Source organism: Acanthamoeba castellanii (genome assembly GCF_000313135.1).
Source record: "Acanthamoeba castellanii str. Neff unplaced genomic scaffold scf7180000084711, whole genome shotgun sequence".
Lineage (NCBI taxonomy): Eukaryota > Discosea > Longamoebia > Acanthamoebidae > Acanthamoeba > Acanthamoeba castellanii.
The window spans coordinates 207,338-224,694 of record NW_004457391.1 but is presented as its reverse complement, the minus strand read 5'-3'; the positions used below and the strand labels follow the sequence as shown (position 1 = coordinate 224,694).

At 58.3% G+C, this 17,357-nt stretch overlaps 6 protein-coding genes and 1 pseudogene across 6 annotated transcripts in view; 3 read left to right on the top strand and 4 right to left on the bottom strand.

Moving 5' to 3' along the window:
* The window catches only part of ACA1_378260 (uncharacterized protein), a gene marked incomplete at both ends in the record, with an annotated part of 955 nt that extends 133 nt beyond the window's left edge, over window positions 1-822 (bottom strand). The window contains 3 exons of the mRNA XM_004337672.1: window positions 135-261; window positions 400-487; window positions 621-822. Coding sequence (XP_004337720.1) covers window positions 135-261; window positions 400-487; window positions 621-822 — 417 coding nt within the window. The remainder of the gene's footprint in view (window positions 1-134; window positions 262-399; window positions 488-620) is intronic.
* A 471-nt stretch (window positions 823-1,293) lies between these two features.
* ACA1_378250 (uncharacterized protein) lies at window positions 1,294-2,482 on the bottom strand (the record flags this gene model as incomplete). The annotated part of the gene is made up of 4 exons (XM_004337671.1): window positions 1,294-1,506; window positions 1,619-1,798; window positions 1,905-2,162; window positions 2,327-2,482. 4 exons carry the CDS (start codon window positions 2,480-2,482, stop codon window positions 1,294-1,296), a joined length of 807 nt encoding a protein of 268 aa, XP_004337719.1.
* Window positions 2,483-2,646: 164 nt separating this feature from the next.
* ACA1_378240 (XaaPro aminopeptidase 3, putative) lies at window positions 2,647-5,002 on the bottom strand (the record flags this gene model as incomplete). Its single annotated transcript, XM_004337670.1, has 11 exons — window positions 2,647-2,779; window positions 2,905-3,059; window positions 3,185-3,298; window positions 3,411-3,561; window positions 3,657-3,798; window positions 3,880-4,008; window positions 4,083-4,212; window positions 4,307-4,434; window positions 4,542-4,615; window positions 4,707-4,830; window positions 4,903-5,002. 11 exons carry the CDS (start codon window positions 5,000-5,002, stop codon window positions 2,647-2,649), a joined length of 1,380 nt encoding a protein of 459 aa, XP_004337718.1.
* A 403-nt stretch (window positions 5,003-5,405) lies between these two features.
* On the bottom strand, window positions 5,406-8,692 carry ACA1_378230 (annotated as a pseudogene).
* Window positions 8,693-8,900: 208 nt separating this feature from the next.
* ACA1_378220 (ribosomal L18p/L5e family) lies at window positions 8,901-9,882 on the top strand (the record flags this gene model as incomplete). Its single annotated transcript, XM_004337669.1, has 2 exons — window positions 8,901-9,671; window positions 9,778-9,882. 2 exons carry the CDS (start codon window positions 8,901-8,903, stop codon window positions 9,880-9,882), a joined length of 876 nt encoding a protein of 291 aa, XP_004337717.1.
* A 535-nt stretch (window positions 9,883-10,417) lies between these two features.
* Window positions 10,418-13,735, top strand: ACA1_378210 (PX domain containing protein; the record flags this gene model as incomplete). Its single annotated transcript, XM_004337668.1, has 14 exons — window positions 10,418-11,161; window positions 11,246-11,335; window positions 11,428-11,525; window positions 11,647-11,740; window positions 11,836-11,914; window positions 11,999-12,049; window positions 12,147-12,274; window positions 12,369-12,433; window positions 12,526-12,582; window positions 12,661-12,773; window positions 12,859-12,972; window positions 13,073-13,210; window positions 13,468-13,550; window positions 13,652-13,735. 14 exons carry the CDS (start codon window positions 10,418-10,420, stop codon window positions 13,733-13,735), a joined length of 1,938 nt encoding a protein of 645 aa, XP_004337716.1.
* Window positions 13,736-13,959: 224 nt separating this feature from the next.
* Window positions 13,960-17,000, top strand: ACA1_378200 (ATPdependent DNA helicase, RecQ subfamily protein; the record flags this gene model as incomplete). Its single annotated transcript, XM_004337667.1, has 13 exons — window positions 13,960-14,263; window positions 14,369-14,437; window positions 14,522-14,637; window positions 14,710-14,800; window positions 14,910-14,972; window positions 15,032-15,170; window positions 15,251-15,314; window positions 15,458-15,609; window positions 15,724-15,927; window positions 16,008-16,168; window positions 16,303-16,704; window positions 16,791-16,857; window positions 16,967-17,000. 13 exons carry the CDS (start codon window positions 13,960-13,962, stop codon window positions 16,998-17,000), a joined length of 1,866 nt encoding a protein of 621 aa, XP_004337715.1.
* Window positions 17,001-17,357: the final 357 nt, after the last annotated feature.

The following is a 17,357-nucleotide window of genomic DNA, read 5'->3' as shown; positions in this document are numbered from 1 at the left end:
CACACACCACACACACACACCACACACACACACGACACACACACGACACACGACACACGACACACGACACGCACACGCAGCGTTAGCAGCCTACTTGTCGTGCTTCGTTTCGGACTGGGTGCTGGGTGTGGCACCTTCTGGAGGTTGTGCTTGGAGTCGAGGAGGGCCGACTTGCGCACGTTGAGTTTGCGCATCTGCCACGGGAGCTTGATCTCCTCCTTGAGCACAAACCGTCGAGGCAGGAACAGCACCAGCAGACACCTGCCGGGGCACGCAGGGTGCGACCACAGACGTACGAATGCAGCGGGCCAGGACCAAGGCACAATCAGTCACTGTTATGCATAACATGGTCTCAAATCAAATGCAACGTGTCGCAGAGACTGCCGAAGTAGTACGTACCAGACGAGGCACTCTTTGAGCAGGAGGGTAAAGTAGACTCTATGGTACAGGTTCACGTTGAGATCGCCCTCCTCGATCAACTTCGGCCCTGGTGTGTCTCTTAGCCATCAGCCAAGCCACTACACGGCTATGCCAAATATATAAATAAAAATAAGAATATATAAATATTATATATATGTAGAAGCAAAAAAAGTGAGAGAAGAAGAAGGTAGGGGGTGCACCTTCAAAGTAAGGCCCCTCGACGATGGCGATGAGGTCGTAGTCGGCATCGGGCTGGTGGCACTGGTGCACGCGCGAGCCGAACACGTACACGTTGCGCAGTGTCTCCCGCTGGGCGGCCTCCACTTCAGGACTCCCCTCCAGCAGAACCTGCACGCGCTTCAGCAGCTCCTGAGGACTCACTTCTTCATCTTGCTTCTCCATGGCGATGTTCGTTGGTACACAACCGCATGTTTGTATCTAGCAACCTGAGATGCGAAATTAGATTAACAGTTTTTTCTCATGATAAGGTAACTATATCTTCGTTAAAGCGTCATACTGAAGTTTGTTGCGACAACGAAAGGCTCTTTGGCGTAGTGGTAGCGCGTCGCTCTCGTAAAGCGAAGGTCGAGGGTTCGATCCCCTCAAGAGCCTTTCCGTTTTGTTGCTGAAGATCAATGAAGGAAAGCCTTGCCGTTTTGTTTCCGTGCGTGAGCACCTGTGCGCACGAGATAAAGAATGGTGAACAAAGCCAAATGTGTGAGATGAGTACTAACAACACACACACACACACGCATACACACACCAGGAGATGACCAATGGATTTGTCCTGCATTGATGTGCTCCTTTCCCATAACTGGTCCTGTCTCTGTAGCTAGCTTGCGTCAAGAGTTTGTTCTTTCTTGGGGGCTGTGTTCACAGTGTACATGGGTGGCATGAGCCAAACAGGAGCCTAGTTGCCCCAGAGCGAGGCCTTCTCTTGAGGCGCCTGCGAGACTCCTCCTTGGCGCGGGCCTCTTCCTCCTCCTTGCGCTTCTTCTCCTCGGCCAGACGCGCCTGCTCGAGCTTGAGGGTCTCCTCTCTCTTCCGCTCCTCCTCCTTCCTGCGCGTTTCCACATCATCCACCACCTACCGCACACAACACGGCACAGACAACCAACACACACACACAGCACACACAACGCAGCAAGTGTGAGTCGATGTTCAGGTGCGACGGCTCATGAAGGTGCGGAGCGCGTACCCTCTGGGCCTTGCGCTTGTTGGCGGCGGAGGTGACCTCGCGGCGGTTCTGCTCCAGCAGGTCCTCGGACTTCATCTGCTCGAGCTGGGCCTTGGCGGCCATGCCCTTCACGCCGCCCAGCGCCGCCGTCGCCTCCAGCTCGGCCATTTTCTGGTCCCTCGCAGCCCTCACCGCCAAGACCTGTGTGCCGCACACACCGCACACACCGCACACCGCACACACGGTCGGAATTTATGCCACACACACGGCGAGCCAAGGCAGGTGGTGCGGGCAATTGGCTACATACCTTCTGGTAGTCGTCGATGGCCTTCTCGAGCGCGGCCAGCGCGGCGGGATCGACGGGCACGTCGGGGAAGAACATGTCGACGAGCTTCTTGCCCCACTTCCACAGGGCGTACTCGATGAAGGCCACCTGGCGGTTCTTCTCGATGTCGACCTCCACCTTCAGCTTCTCGCGCAGGGCCGCCACCGTGAGCGTCTCGCCGCGCTTCTCCAGAAAGAGATGGGCCTGGAACTCGTCCACCATGCCGCCGCCGCCATATTTCTGTCGTGTGTGCGGTGGTTGTCATGGGTGTGCGGAGGGTGAGCTCTCTCCCTGACAACCAATGTACGTCGGACATAAAACGGAAAAAGAGCGAAAATGAAGACGAAAACAAATGGGGGGGGGCAAAGATCGAAAGCGATTAGATGCGGGGGAGGGGGTGTTACCTTCCACTCGTTGGCGACGTCGAGGACCTCCTCGAAGGCGCCCTGGAAATCGACGGCGAAGGCGCGCAGGAAGACCTTGGCCTGGTCGTCCACCGGCAGGGCGGCGGCCTCCTTGAACTTAGTGTACAACTCCTCTCTCGACGCTCGGACGGCCATCTTTGTTGTTTGTGGTGCTGTGATGTGTGCGGTGTGGAGTGTGCTTTGATGGGTTTAGGTCTGCGTCGTGGTTGGCCCTTTTTATTTGAGCCAACGCCGTTGACGTCACCCGGCAGCTGGCGGAATGCCAAACACGCTCTGCCTACAGCACTGTTGCCGGTGGCTCAGAGTGGCTTGCGGTCGCGCATGACGGCCTCGATGTCGTGGGCTTCCTTGGGCGCGCCCGCGGTTAGGATCTCGGGGGCGCCGGTGGTGATCAGCACGTCGTCCTCGATACGCACCCCCATGCCGCGGAGCCTGAACGTTGCCAGTAAAGCGCCCAGGTCAATCCCCCCAAGCGCTCGTTGCCAGGGCTACCACACACGACACACACGTACTCACGCACACGACACACGACACACGCGGACACAGGGATGACTTACTCTGCGGGAATGTCGGGGTCATCGGATACGTAGATGCCGGGCTCGACGGTGGCCATCATGCCCGGCTTGAAGGGCACGCGCGTGCTGACGTCGTGCACGTCGTGCACGTCCATGCCCAGCCAGTGCCCGATGCTGTGCGGGTAGAATCGGCTCACCTGCGTGCGCGAATCGTTCGAAGAAGAACGAAAACGAAGAACAAAGAACGAAGAAGAAGGTTTGGAATGGTAAGGTGGCGGCTGTTGTGGGAGGGGAACTGGCCTGCAGTGTGCGTCACACGTACGCCGGAGGTCTGGCCCGGCTTGATGAGGCCCAGGTTCTTGAGGCCCTCGGTGATGAACTGTGTCGACATTTGGTGGAGCGCAGACGGGCTCATGCGCCCATCCGACACGCACAACTACGCGGCGAGCAACGATCAGGCGAGATATGCCAATAATTGATGATAATAATAATTGTGAATAAATATTTGATAACAAATAAAGCGTAGAAAATAAATAATAATAATGTACCTCGATGCACTTCTTCTGGACGTCGAGCACGGTATTGTAGAGGTCGAGCTGGGCCGGGGTGAATTTGCCGTTGACGGGCCACGTTCGTGTGATGTCGCTCGAGAACATGTTGTACTCTCCACCCGCGTCGACCAGCACCATTTGCCCATCTCTGCTCACGCCCACGTCGTTTGTACCATTGGCGACACAACACAACACCACACGACACACACACAACACACCACAATTGGGAAAAAGAAAGAGTACTGCATGATGTCGTCGTTGGCGACGTAGTGGAGCGTGTTGGCGTGAATGCCCGACGCGAACACGGGCGGGTAGGCCAGGCGCTGCGAGCCTCTCTTCCTGCACTCGTACTCGTAGAGTGCCGCCAACTGGCCCTCGGTGATTCCTGCACACGGAACCCAGAGAGGGTCAATCCGTGTGTGTGTCGTGTGCCGTGTGTGTGCCGTGGGTCAGGGAGGTCATATACCAGGCTGGGTGGCGCGCATGATCTCGCGGAAGGCTTGGCCGCTGATTTCGGTCGAGCGGCGCATGACGTCGATCTCCGCCGGCGACTTGATCAATCGCATGGTCTGCAACAGGTTCCTCGGGCAGGCGACTGAAACAGCAAATGTGAGCCACACCTCACGACGCACACACGACGCACACACGATGCACACGACATGCGCATACTCTTTTCTGGCGGAATGAGGGCGAATATCTGGTGGGTGAACTCAAGGTGGACGTCCGGGGAGTAGAGAATGTTCTTCACGCCGTCGGTCAGATCCTTCAGCTTTTCAGCCAGCCGGTCGATCGGATGCGCCTATTTGCACGACACAAGACACGCAGCGAGGAGTGCATGTAAGCCGGAGCGGTGGTTGGCGTGGAAGCCGAGTTCGAGGTTTGGGGTAAGGCACCTCGTCGGCACCGAAGAACGAGACGGCGCCCTCGACGCCCGAGCGTGGGCCGTCCCAGATCTCCCGGGCGGGGTCTCTGGGCCGCAAAAACATGGTGAAGTGGATGGGCTCGCTGTCGGATCGCTTGGCTGTAGTGTAGACAACAATAATAAAAAGATGTTTAGAATATATAATTTATAAATATAATGCGAAAACAAAGATAAATAAAAAGGGTTGGGTAGAAAGAGGGAGGTACCCAGAACGAGAAGCGCGTCGGGTTCCTGGTAGCCGGAAAGGTAGTAGAAGTCGGTCTGCTGACGGAAGGAATACCTGCAGCCGTGCGATCGATTAACAGGCCCGTTCGCTTGCTCGTGTGCGTGCGTGCGTCGCGTGTGTAGCGAACATGATAGAGGGGACGTACGGAATGTCGTAGGACATCATCATCTCGGGGTGCGAGGGGACGATCATGACCGTCCCCACCGGTACGCGCGCCATGAGATTCTCCCTTCGCTGGGCGTACTCCTTGGCCGTGATGCCCGGCGTGACTGACGTGACGACCTTCATCATCAGCTTCGATGGCGCACGACGCACGACACGCAACACCGCACGCGACGTACTTTCGCCCTCTTTGACGAGGTGAGGGTGGGTGGACGGGTGGGGCTGGCCGTAGTTCATGGGCCTCGGCCTCTTGCCGGCGAGCGAGTCGGACAGACCCATGCGCGAGCTCGACGACGAAGAGAACGGACGACGCTCGCCTCCTGGCGTGGCTGCCGAGACCAACCGGCATCGCCGCCCCACAGCAGATGAAAACGAGAGGCACGATGATGATGCTGGTGCCGACGACGAAGCAGCCCCTCTCGCGCGCTGTGCCCAAATCAAATCAATAAAAATCAATTCCAATAAAATAAAATACCAAAATCAATGATGGAAGTGGTGCAATCAATTCGAAGGAGGAGAGCAACACCTACCCCCGCAAAGGCCCTTGCCGCAACTGATCTCCCGCGCTGCATCTGTGACTTCTCGGCTATCCGCGATTACCGCACACTTTCTTCTAAACCCTACACTCCATTTCTTTTATGTTTTTGTTTATTTGCATTATGAAATTATTTCTTTTTGGCGATCAGACAAGGAGGACCTTGTTGTTCTTCACGCCAAAGAGGAGGTCCTCGAGGAACTTGGTGTGGACCTTGGCCATGAGCTCCCTCGCGCTGGCGCAGCTCTCCTTCTTCATCTCGAACAGCAGCGCCCGGTACCTGAGCGCCATCTCCTCGTCGGGCTCGCCGCAGACGCGGGCCACCTCCTGCGCGAACCATCGCTTCTCGTCGGCGCTCATGACCCGCAGCGAGGTACGCACCAGCTGTTCCCTCCTCCCCGCTGCCGGTCGCTTTGTCGCATTGTCTTTGCTTCGCTCTTTTCCTTCGCTTTCGCTTTCGGCTTCGTCTTCGTCTTCGCTCTTTCCCTCGGCTTCGGCCTCTCGTCGCTCCTCGCTCCGCTCTTGGGCGAGCATGCCGTCGATCACGCGATCGAACACGGACTGGAGACCGGCGGCGTATTCGAGGAATGTCTGCCGTACCCGGAGGTACATCTCGTGGTGCTCGCTGCCCCAGTGGTCGAGATAGCGATGCGATGTCGCCGCTGTCGGTTCGTCGTCTACGCTGGACTCGCCGCCGTCGTCGCTCGTGCAGAACCGCCAACGCACCAGCTCGAGCATGCACAGCCGATTCATGCTGTCAAAGTCGTAGTCCTCCTGAGAACGCAGCCGAGAGTGAGGGCTGGGCGATGGGGAGGGGTGGACGTGTATGGGGGGTCATCACCTTGTTCCATTCCCAGGCATCGGGGTCGAGATTCTTCTCCTCGTCGGCCAGGCGCTCCTTGAGGTTGCTGAAGGCGATGTAGGCGGACGCGGGAAGACGCACCATCACCTCCCGGCCCCCGCAACCATGCTCCGCCGGCATGTTGCACTGGAGCACAAGCCCCTTGCTGTCGCTCTCGAAGGGCAGCCCGTGAGCCGCCGTAACTGCCGCATGACGCACAAGTCGTCAGCGCACACGACACAAAAGACACACACACACACACACACACCACGGAAGATAGCGGCTACCTGCTTCGTGAAGGGAGTCAAAGCGATGACACGGCACACAGCGCCAACCATACGCAGCGGCGATGGATTCGACTTCGCTTCTGTTGACGAGTTCGAGCGTGCGCGTGTCCCTCGCGGCGAGCAGAGTGATGGCCTCGTCCGCGTCCACGTTGCCCAGCTCGGGCTGTCGCTGTGGTCGCGTGATGCTGGCGACCTGCAGGTGGGGCGAGGTGAACTCGAAGATGTACCACCTCGGCGAGCTCTCGCCGTCCGCCGTAGCGGGGAGTCGGTAGTCAGCTCCGTTGCTGCTCTCCTGCTTCCGCCTCCACACCTGCCAGAAGTAGTCGGCCAGGGGCATACTCGACGTCGGCTTCAACGCAAACCGCGCCGTCTCTGTTCACTCGGGAGGGGGGGGCGAAGTGAGCGGCAAGTGCGCTGTGGCGAGGTAAACACACCACGGGGGGGGGGGACAAAGAATGTACCGGCAAGCGATGAGCCACGTTTGACTGAAAATGGGTGCATGCCATCGGGACCCATGAGAGTGTTGAGCAACCACTCGCCGCGATGCCGATAGAGTGCCACCATCACGCCCTTCAGTTGGCTCGTCACTTCGACCGGCCCCGCCTGCACCCCGCCCCGCCCCCGCGTGGAAAGTGAGCCCAACAGCCGGAGAGTGTGGAGAAGATGTGAGCATGTGTGGCCGCACCTCAACTTGGTCCGGCAGTTGAAGAAGGCGTGAGGGGTCTCGGTTGCCGCGCTCAAAGATCTGCTGCGCGCCGTAGTAGTAGAACTTGGGGAACGGAAAGCACACTGCCCGCCACTCGCCCTGCAAAACAAAGGCGCCTTTGTGAGCACCGCATTCACTGGCGTGCGGGTCCAGCCAGCTCACGTGTGCCTACCTCCTCTTTCGCCAACGACGAGCGCACGACAACCGCGAGGAAGCGCGCAGCCCATCGGTGAAGAACTGTCTGAGTAGGTGAGGTGGTACAGGTCAGGGTAGGCCAGCGACCGCTTCACCTTGACCTAATCATTAATAGGCATAGTAATCAGTTGAACTATGCACGTTGCATGGTGACTCTGTAAAGCGTGGAAATTGGGCTGTGGCGCGCGCGCTTACCCCAAAGTAACGGCACAGACCGCGTAGGCCGCCGTCGGGGTGGTTCAAGTAGGCAAGGACCCGATGCAACTCGCTCGTTTGGCCGAGCTGCAGTTCGTCCTTCTTTCCTTTGGCCTTTCCCTTTCTCTTTCCACGACAGAAGAGCAACGACGAGTGAGCAATGCCGAGCCAATGCCAAAAAGAGCTGCACGGAGGAGGAGCCGGTGCGTACCGCCGCGAGTGGGTGTTTTGGTTGAGGAGGGAGGCCAACGGGTCGTCTCCCTCCTTCTTTTCGGCTGCTTCTACCTCGCGCGTGACGTAGGCCTTGAGCTGCCGAATGAGCGAGCGCAGCGTCGGTTCGTATTTGGCTTCATAGTACTGGGGAGGATGCAGCGTCGCGGCTTCGCTTTCGCTTTCGCTTTTGGCTTCGTTCTTCTCGGGCAGGAGCTCGTAGAACAGGTCGTTCGCCACCTTGCTGTGACGACGACCACCAAACGAAGAGGAGAATGAGCGACAGCGGCACCACAAAAAGAAGAAAGGGAGACCGAGGAGCGCACTAGTCGGTGATGGCTCCGTGCTGCGCGATCTGGTGCCCAAACTGGGCAAAGCGGATGGCGTGCACGATACACTTGCGCGCGCGGTAGTGCAGGAGCGCGGGGTCGTTGTCTTCGTCCCGTCCGCCGCCTGCTGTGAGGCTCGATGTGTCGCCCGCCTCGAGCGCGGCGACAATCCGGTCCCGCCGCCGCCACAGACGGAAGGCCTTGGACCAGTTCGTGTCGGCCTCGTGGTAGACCGAGCGGTAGAGCTTCGTGAGCCGCACGAAGTACTCCACCTTAATCGTCTCCTTCCACACCCACTCATCGGCGGCATTGGTGGCGGTGGCGTCGAGGCTCAACGTTGTAGCGGCGTTTTTATTGTTGTTTGGGAGGAAGAGGCAGGTGAGCACCTGCGGGTCCTGGTCTTCGATGCGTTCGAGGAAGGTGCGCAGGGGGTAGATGTGGGCATCGACTTCGAAGCCCCCGGCACCGTCGCCCTTCTGCACGTCCGACGGACCCGCGTAGGACGAGGAGTCGGAGATGACCACCTTGAGATCGTAGTCCGCGTGGGTCTTGTGAATGCCAAACAGCCGGCTACCCACGAGGTACACGTTCAGTACCTCCTCCTCTCGAATTCCCAACAGGGCACACAATCGCGAGAGCCTGCAAGGCTGCTGCCCACCATCTCCATTCATCTTGCTTGTGCCATGCTTTGTCCCATTTCAAGAAATTGTTTCAATAAACGAAAACAGTGGGACATCAAAATTCAGGAATTATCGGGGAATGTGAGGCGGCAGGTCTGGCGGACAAAAAGCGGGAAGGGCAGCCGCAAGTCTTTCTCTCTTTTCCCTCTCCTCTTATCGTTCATCCTTCTCGTCGGGCGGATCGATCAACTTCAGCATCATGGGATTCGTCAAGGTGGTCAAGAACAGGTCGTACTTCAAGAGGTACCAGGTCAAGTACAGGCGAAGGCGTGAGGGCAAGACGGACTACCAGGCCCGTAACAAGATGATCATCCAGGCCAAGAACAAGTACAACACGCCCAAGTACCGCCTGGTCGTCCGCGTGACCAACAAGGACATCATCTGCCAGATCGCCTACGCCAAGATCAAGGGTGACATGATCATGACCGCTGCCTACTCTCACGAGCTCCCCCGCTACGGCCTCAAGACCGGTCTGACCAACTACGCCGCTTGCTACGCCACCGGCCTCCTGCTCGCCCGCAGGCATCTGACCAAGCTCAACCTGGCCGAGAAGTACCAGGGTAAGACCGAGGTCACCGGTGAGGACTGGTCGTACAACCTCGACGAGATTGAGGGTCCCAAGCCCTTCAAGGCCACCCTCGATTCCGGCCTTGCCCGCACCTCGACTGGTGCCAAGCTCTTCGCCTCGCTCAAGGGTGCCTGCGATGGTGGCCTCGACATCCCCCACTCGGACACCCGCTTCGCCGGCTACTCCGCTGAGAAGAAGAAGCTCAACGCTGAGGTCTTCAGGAAGTACATCTTCGGTGGCCACGTTGCCGACTACATGAAGCAGCTCGCCGAGGAGAACCCCGAGAAGTACGCCAAGCAGTTCTCGCAGTACATCAAGAACGGCGTCAAGCCCGAGGATGTCAAGACCCTCTACGAGAACGTCCACAAGGCCATCCGTGCCAACCCCGCCCACCAGAAGAAGGTAAGCATTCACACTCCCCTTCCCTTTCGACTCTTCTTTCGTTGTCATTTTTTTCGAATCGTCGTATAACATTTGCATTCTTTATTTTCAGGCCGCCCCCGCTCAGCCCGTCGTCGCCAAGCGCTGGGCTCCCGCCAAGAGGTCGCTCAAGCAGCGCCAGGCCCGCGTTGCCCAGAAGAAGGCCAGCCACGCCAAGAAGCTCGAGGCCTAAGCTCGATCTCTTTTACTGTTCTCCCACACAAACCCCACAGACGCAAAACACGAAGAAGCCATTTGATGGCTGTACTCGAACACCCGCGCCTTTCTCCTCAGTGGCTTGCAGAGTAGTTGTACTCTTGTTGATCTGTGGTGCTGCGCCTGTGCTCGTGAGCTGTGCCACGCTGTACAGAGCGTGCTGTACCCGAGACAGCTCAGCGACCTTGAAGCCGTGTAAGTCATCGTCTTCTCGAGGAGCAGGCCACGTTGCAGTGTGCGACGATGTCCTCGAGCCCAGGCGCAGACGATCGCCCAGTCACTTGTCGACCGTGTGAAGCGCAATAAGTGGTCAGACAAAGAGCTTTGTCGGTTCCCTTTTCCGTTGCATGTGTTTTGATATATATTTGTTTATAATTCATCACATCCGACACGCACCTGAGTGCAAGTGATTGATCGAAACGACTGCGCGACCAGATAGTCTACTCCTCCGGAAACGACGATCCATCTCTTCTGCAAGCTCCCTCAGTCACAAGCCTGAGCATTTCATTATGATGGATTCTGCGATTGAAGCCGTGGAACACTCGGCGTTCGACCATCCGCTCAGCCTCGCATTGGACGACGACAGCACCATGGTCGACGTTCCCAAGGAAAAGAGAACCACCGTGCACCATCATAAGGAGGAATTCAGCGATGAATTCCTATTCAAAAATCGCGATTTCGATACATCTCAGCAGACCACTTCACATCATCACCACCACCACTCAAATGGAAAGGCCGGCTTGGTCGCAGAAGTCGAAGACGAGCTCTTCGGCGGCAAGAGGAAGAGCGGCGCGAGCGACGTGTTCGGTGCATCGACGTTCGAGGTCACCGAGGCGCCGGTCAAGAAGAAGGTCGAGCCGCCAGCAGTGACCGTCATCGTGGCCGTCCCCTCTGCTCCCAAGACGGAGGAGCCAGCTCCTCATGAAGTGGTGGTTGAAGATGACGGCGAGCAGCAGGTGAAGGCCATGGTCGAGTTCGAGTCCTTCCCGCCGCCCATGTCCGAGCGCCAGGCCAAGCGAGCGGCATCACAGAGGAAGAGCTCCAACCCGCACAAGAGCGCCAGCAACAGCAACGGCTTCTCCTTTGGCCTGCCGTCGCTGACCTCTTCATCTTCCTCGTCTTCATCTTCATCTTCATCTTCGACTTCGACGTCGTCCTCGCGTAGCGAGGGCAGCGAGGAGCGCGACCAGGTCTACGACATCAGCATACCCATCACACACATCGAAGAGTCCCCCAACGACGAAGAGTCCTACGCCGTACGCACCATTTATTTTATTTTATTTATTTATTTGATCTTTTGTTTATTATTTATCATTTTATTTATTTATTTGTGTGTACAGGTGTACCACGTCGAGTTCTTCAGCCTGTCGTCCACGGAACCGAAGACGGTGGTGAAGCGATTCTCCCAGTTCTATAGCCTGCACGAAGCCGTACGCTCCCATTCTCTCGTGTTTGGCACACGACTGACCGCACACGCACTCGCGCGTTGCTAACCACCACCCATTTCCCAACGTCCCAACAGTTGCGACAGTCGTATCCGAATGAAGAGATGCCGGCGTTCCCCTCGCGGCTGGTGCTGGGCAGTTCGCTCGACCCCAAGATCATTGATGAACGTCAGAAGTACGCACCACCGAACCGCCACCGCGCGGCTTTCAATTCTTTGCTTGATTTCCTCACCGCACACACGTCACCGCACACACACACCGCACACACGACACGACATCAATAGATTGCTCGACAGATATCTGAAGGAACTGCTCGTCAAGAAGCGCCTTTGGAATTCGTTCCACATCAAGCTCTTCTTCAACCTCTACGACCTCACCGGCAAAGTGGCGGTACGCGCGCACCGCGGTTCTACCTTCTGGCCTCTTCGTTCTTTTTTGGGCTCACTCTACTCTGCTCTACCGATCGTCGTCGCACGCGGCTGCAGATTGTCACGGGCTCCTCGTCGGGCGTGGGCCTCCACACTGCGATCACGCTGGCGCGCCTGAACGCGCACGTCATCTTCGGTACGCGCGAGTTGGGTCCATGCGCGCGCACACTTTCCCCCTCCCGTCGTACCACTTCTCTGATCTCGGCCTTGGTGTGCGCAGCCTGCCGCTCGCGCGAAAAGACCGAGCCGATCATCGCCAAGGTCAAAGAAGGTACCCTTCGCTTCGATCGGTCGTGTGCTGCCGCTGCTGCTGCTGCTGCTGTTGTTGTTGTTTGCGGTCGTGCTCATTTCACAGCGTTGGCACACAGAGACGGGAAACGACAACCTCGAGTTCATGGAGCTGGACCTGGCGTCGCTCGACTCCGTGCGCCACTTCGCCGCCGCGTTCACCAAGCGAGCACTGCCCCTGCACCTCCTCGTCAACAACGCCGGAGTCGTACGGCTCCCCTCCCCCCCCATTGCCCCACCCTCCTCCTTTGCACTCCCAATGACCCGCAGTCGCGACACTCACGCACGCCAAATGTGGGCAGGCCGGGGCGATGGGCCAGCTCACCCAGGACGGCTTCGAAATCCACATGGGCGTCAACTACATCGGGTACCCCGTGTGCTGTGTATGTGTCGTGCGTGTCGTGCGTGTCGTGTGCCGCTTTGGCGCTCACGTCGCGTCCCCCAACGTGCCTCTTCCAGGCATTTCTTGCTCACCAACCTGCTGCTCGAGGAACTCAACACGACGGCCACGAAGAGGTATCGCCCCACACTCACATCGCAATCATATCAATATATATTTAAAATTGGATTCTTGCGCTTGTCCGGGGGTTGCAGCGGCGAGAAGACGCGGATCGTCAACGTGGCATCGCGTGCGCACACGGACGCGCGAGACGTACTCATGAGCGACAGCTACATGTTCACTCCCACCACCAAGATCACCCTCTATCGTACGTGCATGCCCACATCGTGTCGCGTGTCGTGTGTCGTGTGTCGTGTGTCGTGTCATTGTTGGCACTGACGCTTCTATCACAGCCGCGTTTGCTCAGTCCAAGCTGGCGGTGGTGGCATTCACAAATGAGCTCGCCCTTCGCCTGGAGGGCATGAACGTGGTCGCCAACGCGGTCCACCCCGGCGCCGTCGCCACAGGTGCGGCGCCGCATCCACCCCCGCCAGCCAGCCCCCCCCACGCCAATACTGACGACCGATGCGGCGTGTGGGTGCGCACTGCACGCGTGCAACGCAACAGAGACGATCTTCAAGCAGGCCTGGAACCCCATACCGTTCACCGTCAACTGGCTCTCCAAGAAGTTTCTCATCAGCGAAGAAGAAGGCACACGCCGCCTCCCGCTCCCGCTTCTGCTCCGACTGTGCTCGGTGTCGTGTCGTGTCGTGTCGTTGGTCGTGTCGTTGGTCGTGTCGTTGGTCGTGTCGTTGGTCGTGTCGTTGGTCGTGTCGTTGGTCGTGTCGTTGGTCGTGTCGTTGGTCGTGTCGTTGGTCGTGTCGTTGGTCGTGTCGTTGGTCGTGTCGTTGGTCGTGTCGTTGGTCGTGTCGTTGGTCGTGTCGTGTCGTGTCGTGTCGTGTACGTGCGCGTGTCATGTGCGTACACAGTGCTGATATGCTTTCGCAACTCTGGGTGTGCAGGCGCCCGCTGCTCGCTGTTCGCGGCCCTGGCCGAGGAGACCGCGTCGGTGCGCGGACGCTACTTCGAGAACTGCATCGAACGGGTACGCGTAGGCCACCACCACCACCTTCTTCTCCAACGCCACGGCCATCACTAACGGTGTGCACCGCCCGTGATGTCGTGGTGGTTCTGCATTGGCTGCAGCCGCCCAACCCGGTGAGCCACAACCGAGGGCTCATGACCCAGCTGTGGGAACACAGCGAGGCGTGGACCGGTCTTGCCGAGTGATGCCATCCCAGAAGGCACCTCCCCTTTCAAGCAGGGCTGTGGCCCCAAACGCTCAAAATTTTGTTGTTTTTTCTTCTTTTTTTGGTCTTTTGGTAAAACAAGCGACCAATTCCGAAAGTGTTAGTAGAAGGGTTTGGTTGGCCCACAACGACCACACGTACCTGGCTCTGTGTGTTCTCGCACTCGTGCGAACACAGTGAGCGACGTAGCGAGCGAAGAAGGCCATGGCGACAGGCGGAGCACTGGGGTCCTTGCCGGCGGAGACGTTCCTGTTCCAAGCGCTGCTCAAGCTGCAGGACGAGTTCCACGTGCCGGTGGAAGAGATTCAGAACTCCATCCAGTCCAGCTACTCCATGCTCGCCGAGTTCAACAAGGTTAACGCTTACTACTACTACGACTGTCTCCTCCACTCGTTTTTCCGCGCTGGAACTTACCTCCGCCTTGGTCGTGGTACGCAGATGCGGGGTACGGGGGACATGTGCACGGGCTGCGGAAACATGCACCCCGAAGCCGAGCCGCTCACCTTTGGTACGCCTACGCACCAAGCCAGGATCCTGTCGGACCTAAACCTCGCTCGTCGCTTTCTTTCCCTCTTCTCTCTTCACTCACCGGGGGGGGGGGCGGATGGTGAAGAGGCGATGCAGAACTGGGAGGCGCCGGGGTTTCCCTGGGCAGACAAAGTCGACCACGTACTCAAAACAGGTATGTGCCCCAAAGGGAAGGAGTTGGTGTGATGGTGTTGAATTGAGCTCTACACATGTGTCTCACACGCCCGCACGCCGGCAGTGTTCAATCACGAGCAGTTCAGGCCCAACCAAAGGAAGGTGATCAACTGCGTGCTCTCTGGCCGCGATGCCTTCGTCATCATGCCCACCGGCGCCGGCAAGTCCCTCCTCTACCAGGTACACACATGTCCCCCCCCCGGCGGAGTGTCCTGTTCTCTCTGAGCCTTAGGCGTCTCCACCCGCCAACAGCTGCCGGGCGTGATCTCGAACGGGTTCACGCTGGTCATCTCGCCGCTCCTCTCGCTCATCCAAGACCAGGTGAGCGCCCTGCGCAAGAAAGGTATACGTTCCCTGCCTCTCTCCTCGTTGGGCCGGATCGTCACCCACACCACTTCATCATCATCGTCATCATTATCATTCCCTTTTTTTTCCTGCCCTTCTCTGTCAAGGCGTGGTTGCTGTTGAGCTGAGCTCCTCCCGCACCCCGAAGGAAGTCTCGCAGATGCTGAAGAGTACGACTTCGTCGCCTTCTTAACAGCACGTGCCGTTTCTGTATGTGGTCGCTGAACAGAACGACATTGGTATACCAATGCAGCCTTGGCCAAGGACACGAATGTCAAGTTCCTGTTCGTCACCCCGGAGCGCGTGGTGAAGAGCACCCGTTTCTTCGCCTTCCTCCGTCAACAGGTCGATCAGGCGCGGCTCGCGCGGTACTCCGACTCGTCTCCCACCCCACTCCTCCTCACCTTCACCCGTTCACACATCATCGATCTGGCTGGCGTGCCGCCAGGGTGGTGATTGACGAGTGCCACTGCATCTCCCAATGGGGCTACGATTTCCGGCCAGACTTTAAGGTTTCTGAACTCCTGCGTGGTGCAGTAGTGCAAATGACCTTCCAAGCTTACAGTGCCACACAAATACACAAACACAAACCACACACCACACACCACACACACAAACACAAACACACACACACACACAAACCACACGCACACAGCAACTGCTGGTGCTGCGGAAGGAGTTCCCGAATGTGCCCATCCTGGCGCTCACGTCAAGCGCCACCAACCGGTGCAAGGTGGACACCATGCGCCAGCTGGGCCTCGAGGAGTGCGACTTCTTCACCCAGAGCTTCAATCGTCCCAACCTCCGGTTTGCTCTTTCTCTCTCGTGTGCGGCGTGCGGCGTGCGACGTGTGTGCGCGCGTGCGTGGATGCGTGCATGTGCGCGCCTTACAGTGGTGGCTAACGTAGCGCTATCTTCAAGGTACGCTGTGGAAAACAAGACCAAGAAGACGACCAAGAAGATCATCCAGTTCATCAAGAAGAAGCACAACAGCGAAAGCGGCATCATCTACTGCCTGTCAAAGAAGGAGTGCGAGGCCATGGCGCGCAAGCTGCAGGCTGCCAAGATCCAGGCCAACTTCTACCACGCCGGCCTCAGCCCCGCCAAGCGCGAGAAAGTGCAACGGTGCGCGTCATTCTGGAGCTCTTTCGTTCTTTTGTCGTATTCTCACAGCACCGCGGCCAACGCGCCTTCACGACGCGCAGGAAGTGGATGGCCGGAGAGTTTGCGGTGATGGTGGCGACGATCGCGTTCGGTCTCGGCATCGACAAGGCCGACGTGCGTTTCGTCATCCACCACTCGCTGCCGCGCACCATCGAGGACTTCTACCAGGAGTCCGGCAGGGCCGGTCGCGACGGACTCAATGGTGCCCACCACCCTCGCACGCTCTCACGCACCACACGCACACGCACCACCGCACACGCACACACACGCTCCTTGTTCTTCGACGTCAACTCAACACACTCGTGTGTGTTCGGCGCACTCGTGGCACCCGCGCAGCCGATTGCGTGGTGTTCTATAGGCACAGTGATCGGCCGCGGCACACGTTCATGCAGCTGTCGTCATGCAAGAACGCCTTCCAGGCGCGCACCAAGCTGGAGAAGATGAGACAGCTCACGGCCTGGTGCGAGGACCACACGCGCTGTCGGCGTGAGCTGCTGCTGGAGTACTTTGGCGAGGCCTTCACGGGCGGCGCCTGCTGCAACGGCATGTGCGACAATTGTCTTTTCGGCGCCCGGGCGGTGGCGCTCGACTGGTGTCGGCAGGCACAGGCCGTGGTGCGTATCGTGGGCTCGCTGGGCGACAAGGCGACGATGGCCAACGTCGTGAGCGTGGTGCGCGGCTGCACGACACCGACCGTCAAGGCCAACGGGTGGCACTCGCTCCCCGACTTCGGCGCTGGTGCGTTTCCCGTGCGCGCGCGTGGAGAGAAGTCTGATCCTCACCTTCTCGTTCAACGCGCCTTTTTTTGTTGGAATCGTGAACAGATACGAGCGCAAGCGAGCTGGCATGCCGGCGGCTGGTGCAGTGGATGACGCTCAACAACTTCTTGCTGTACGGACTGCCGTGTTTGCCTTCTTGCAATGTACCCTTGCCTTACCACTACTACCAACCGAACAGGGAGCAGCCAACGCTGTCGTCGTACAAGACGGCCCTGATCCAGCTGGTGGTACCGCTCCCTCAACAACGCGCATTAATGAATGCAAAAAAGCGCGATAGATGGTTTTTTTTCTCACTTGCACGCCCCCACCGAACCGCCACGATCAACCACCAGAAAGGGGGCGAAGCCGACGCACTTCTGGACGGCCGAGCCAAGGCCCAACTGTCATACTACGAGGTAACGATCACCCCACCATCAGCGGTAGTAGTCTTCGGCTGGAGTGGGTCACCAACTACCCAACAACCGACAGGAGAGCTTTATCGAAGCAGCTGTGCTGAACAGAGGCCAAAAGCGCAAGGCACCACAACGAGCTCCGCCTCGAACTCGAACCACCACAGCAACAGCAGGAAGAAGGTAAAGAGGACAAAAGCCGACGACGATGATCTGTATGAAG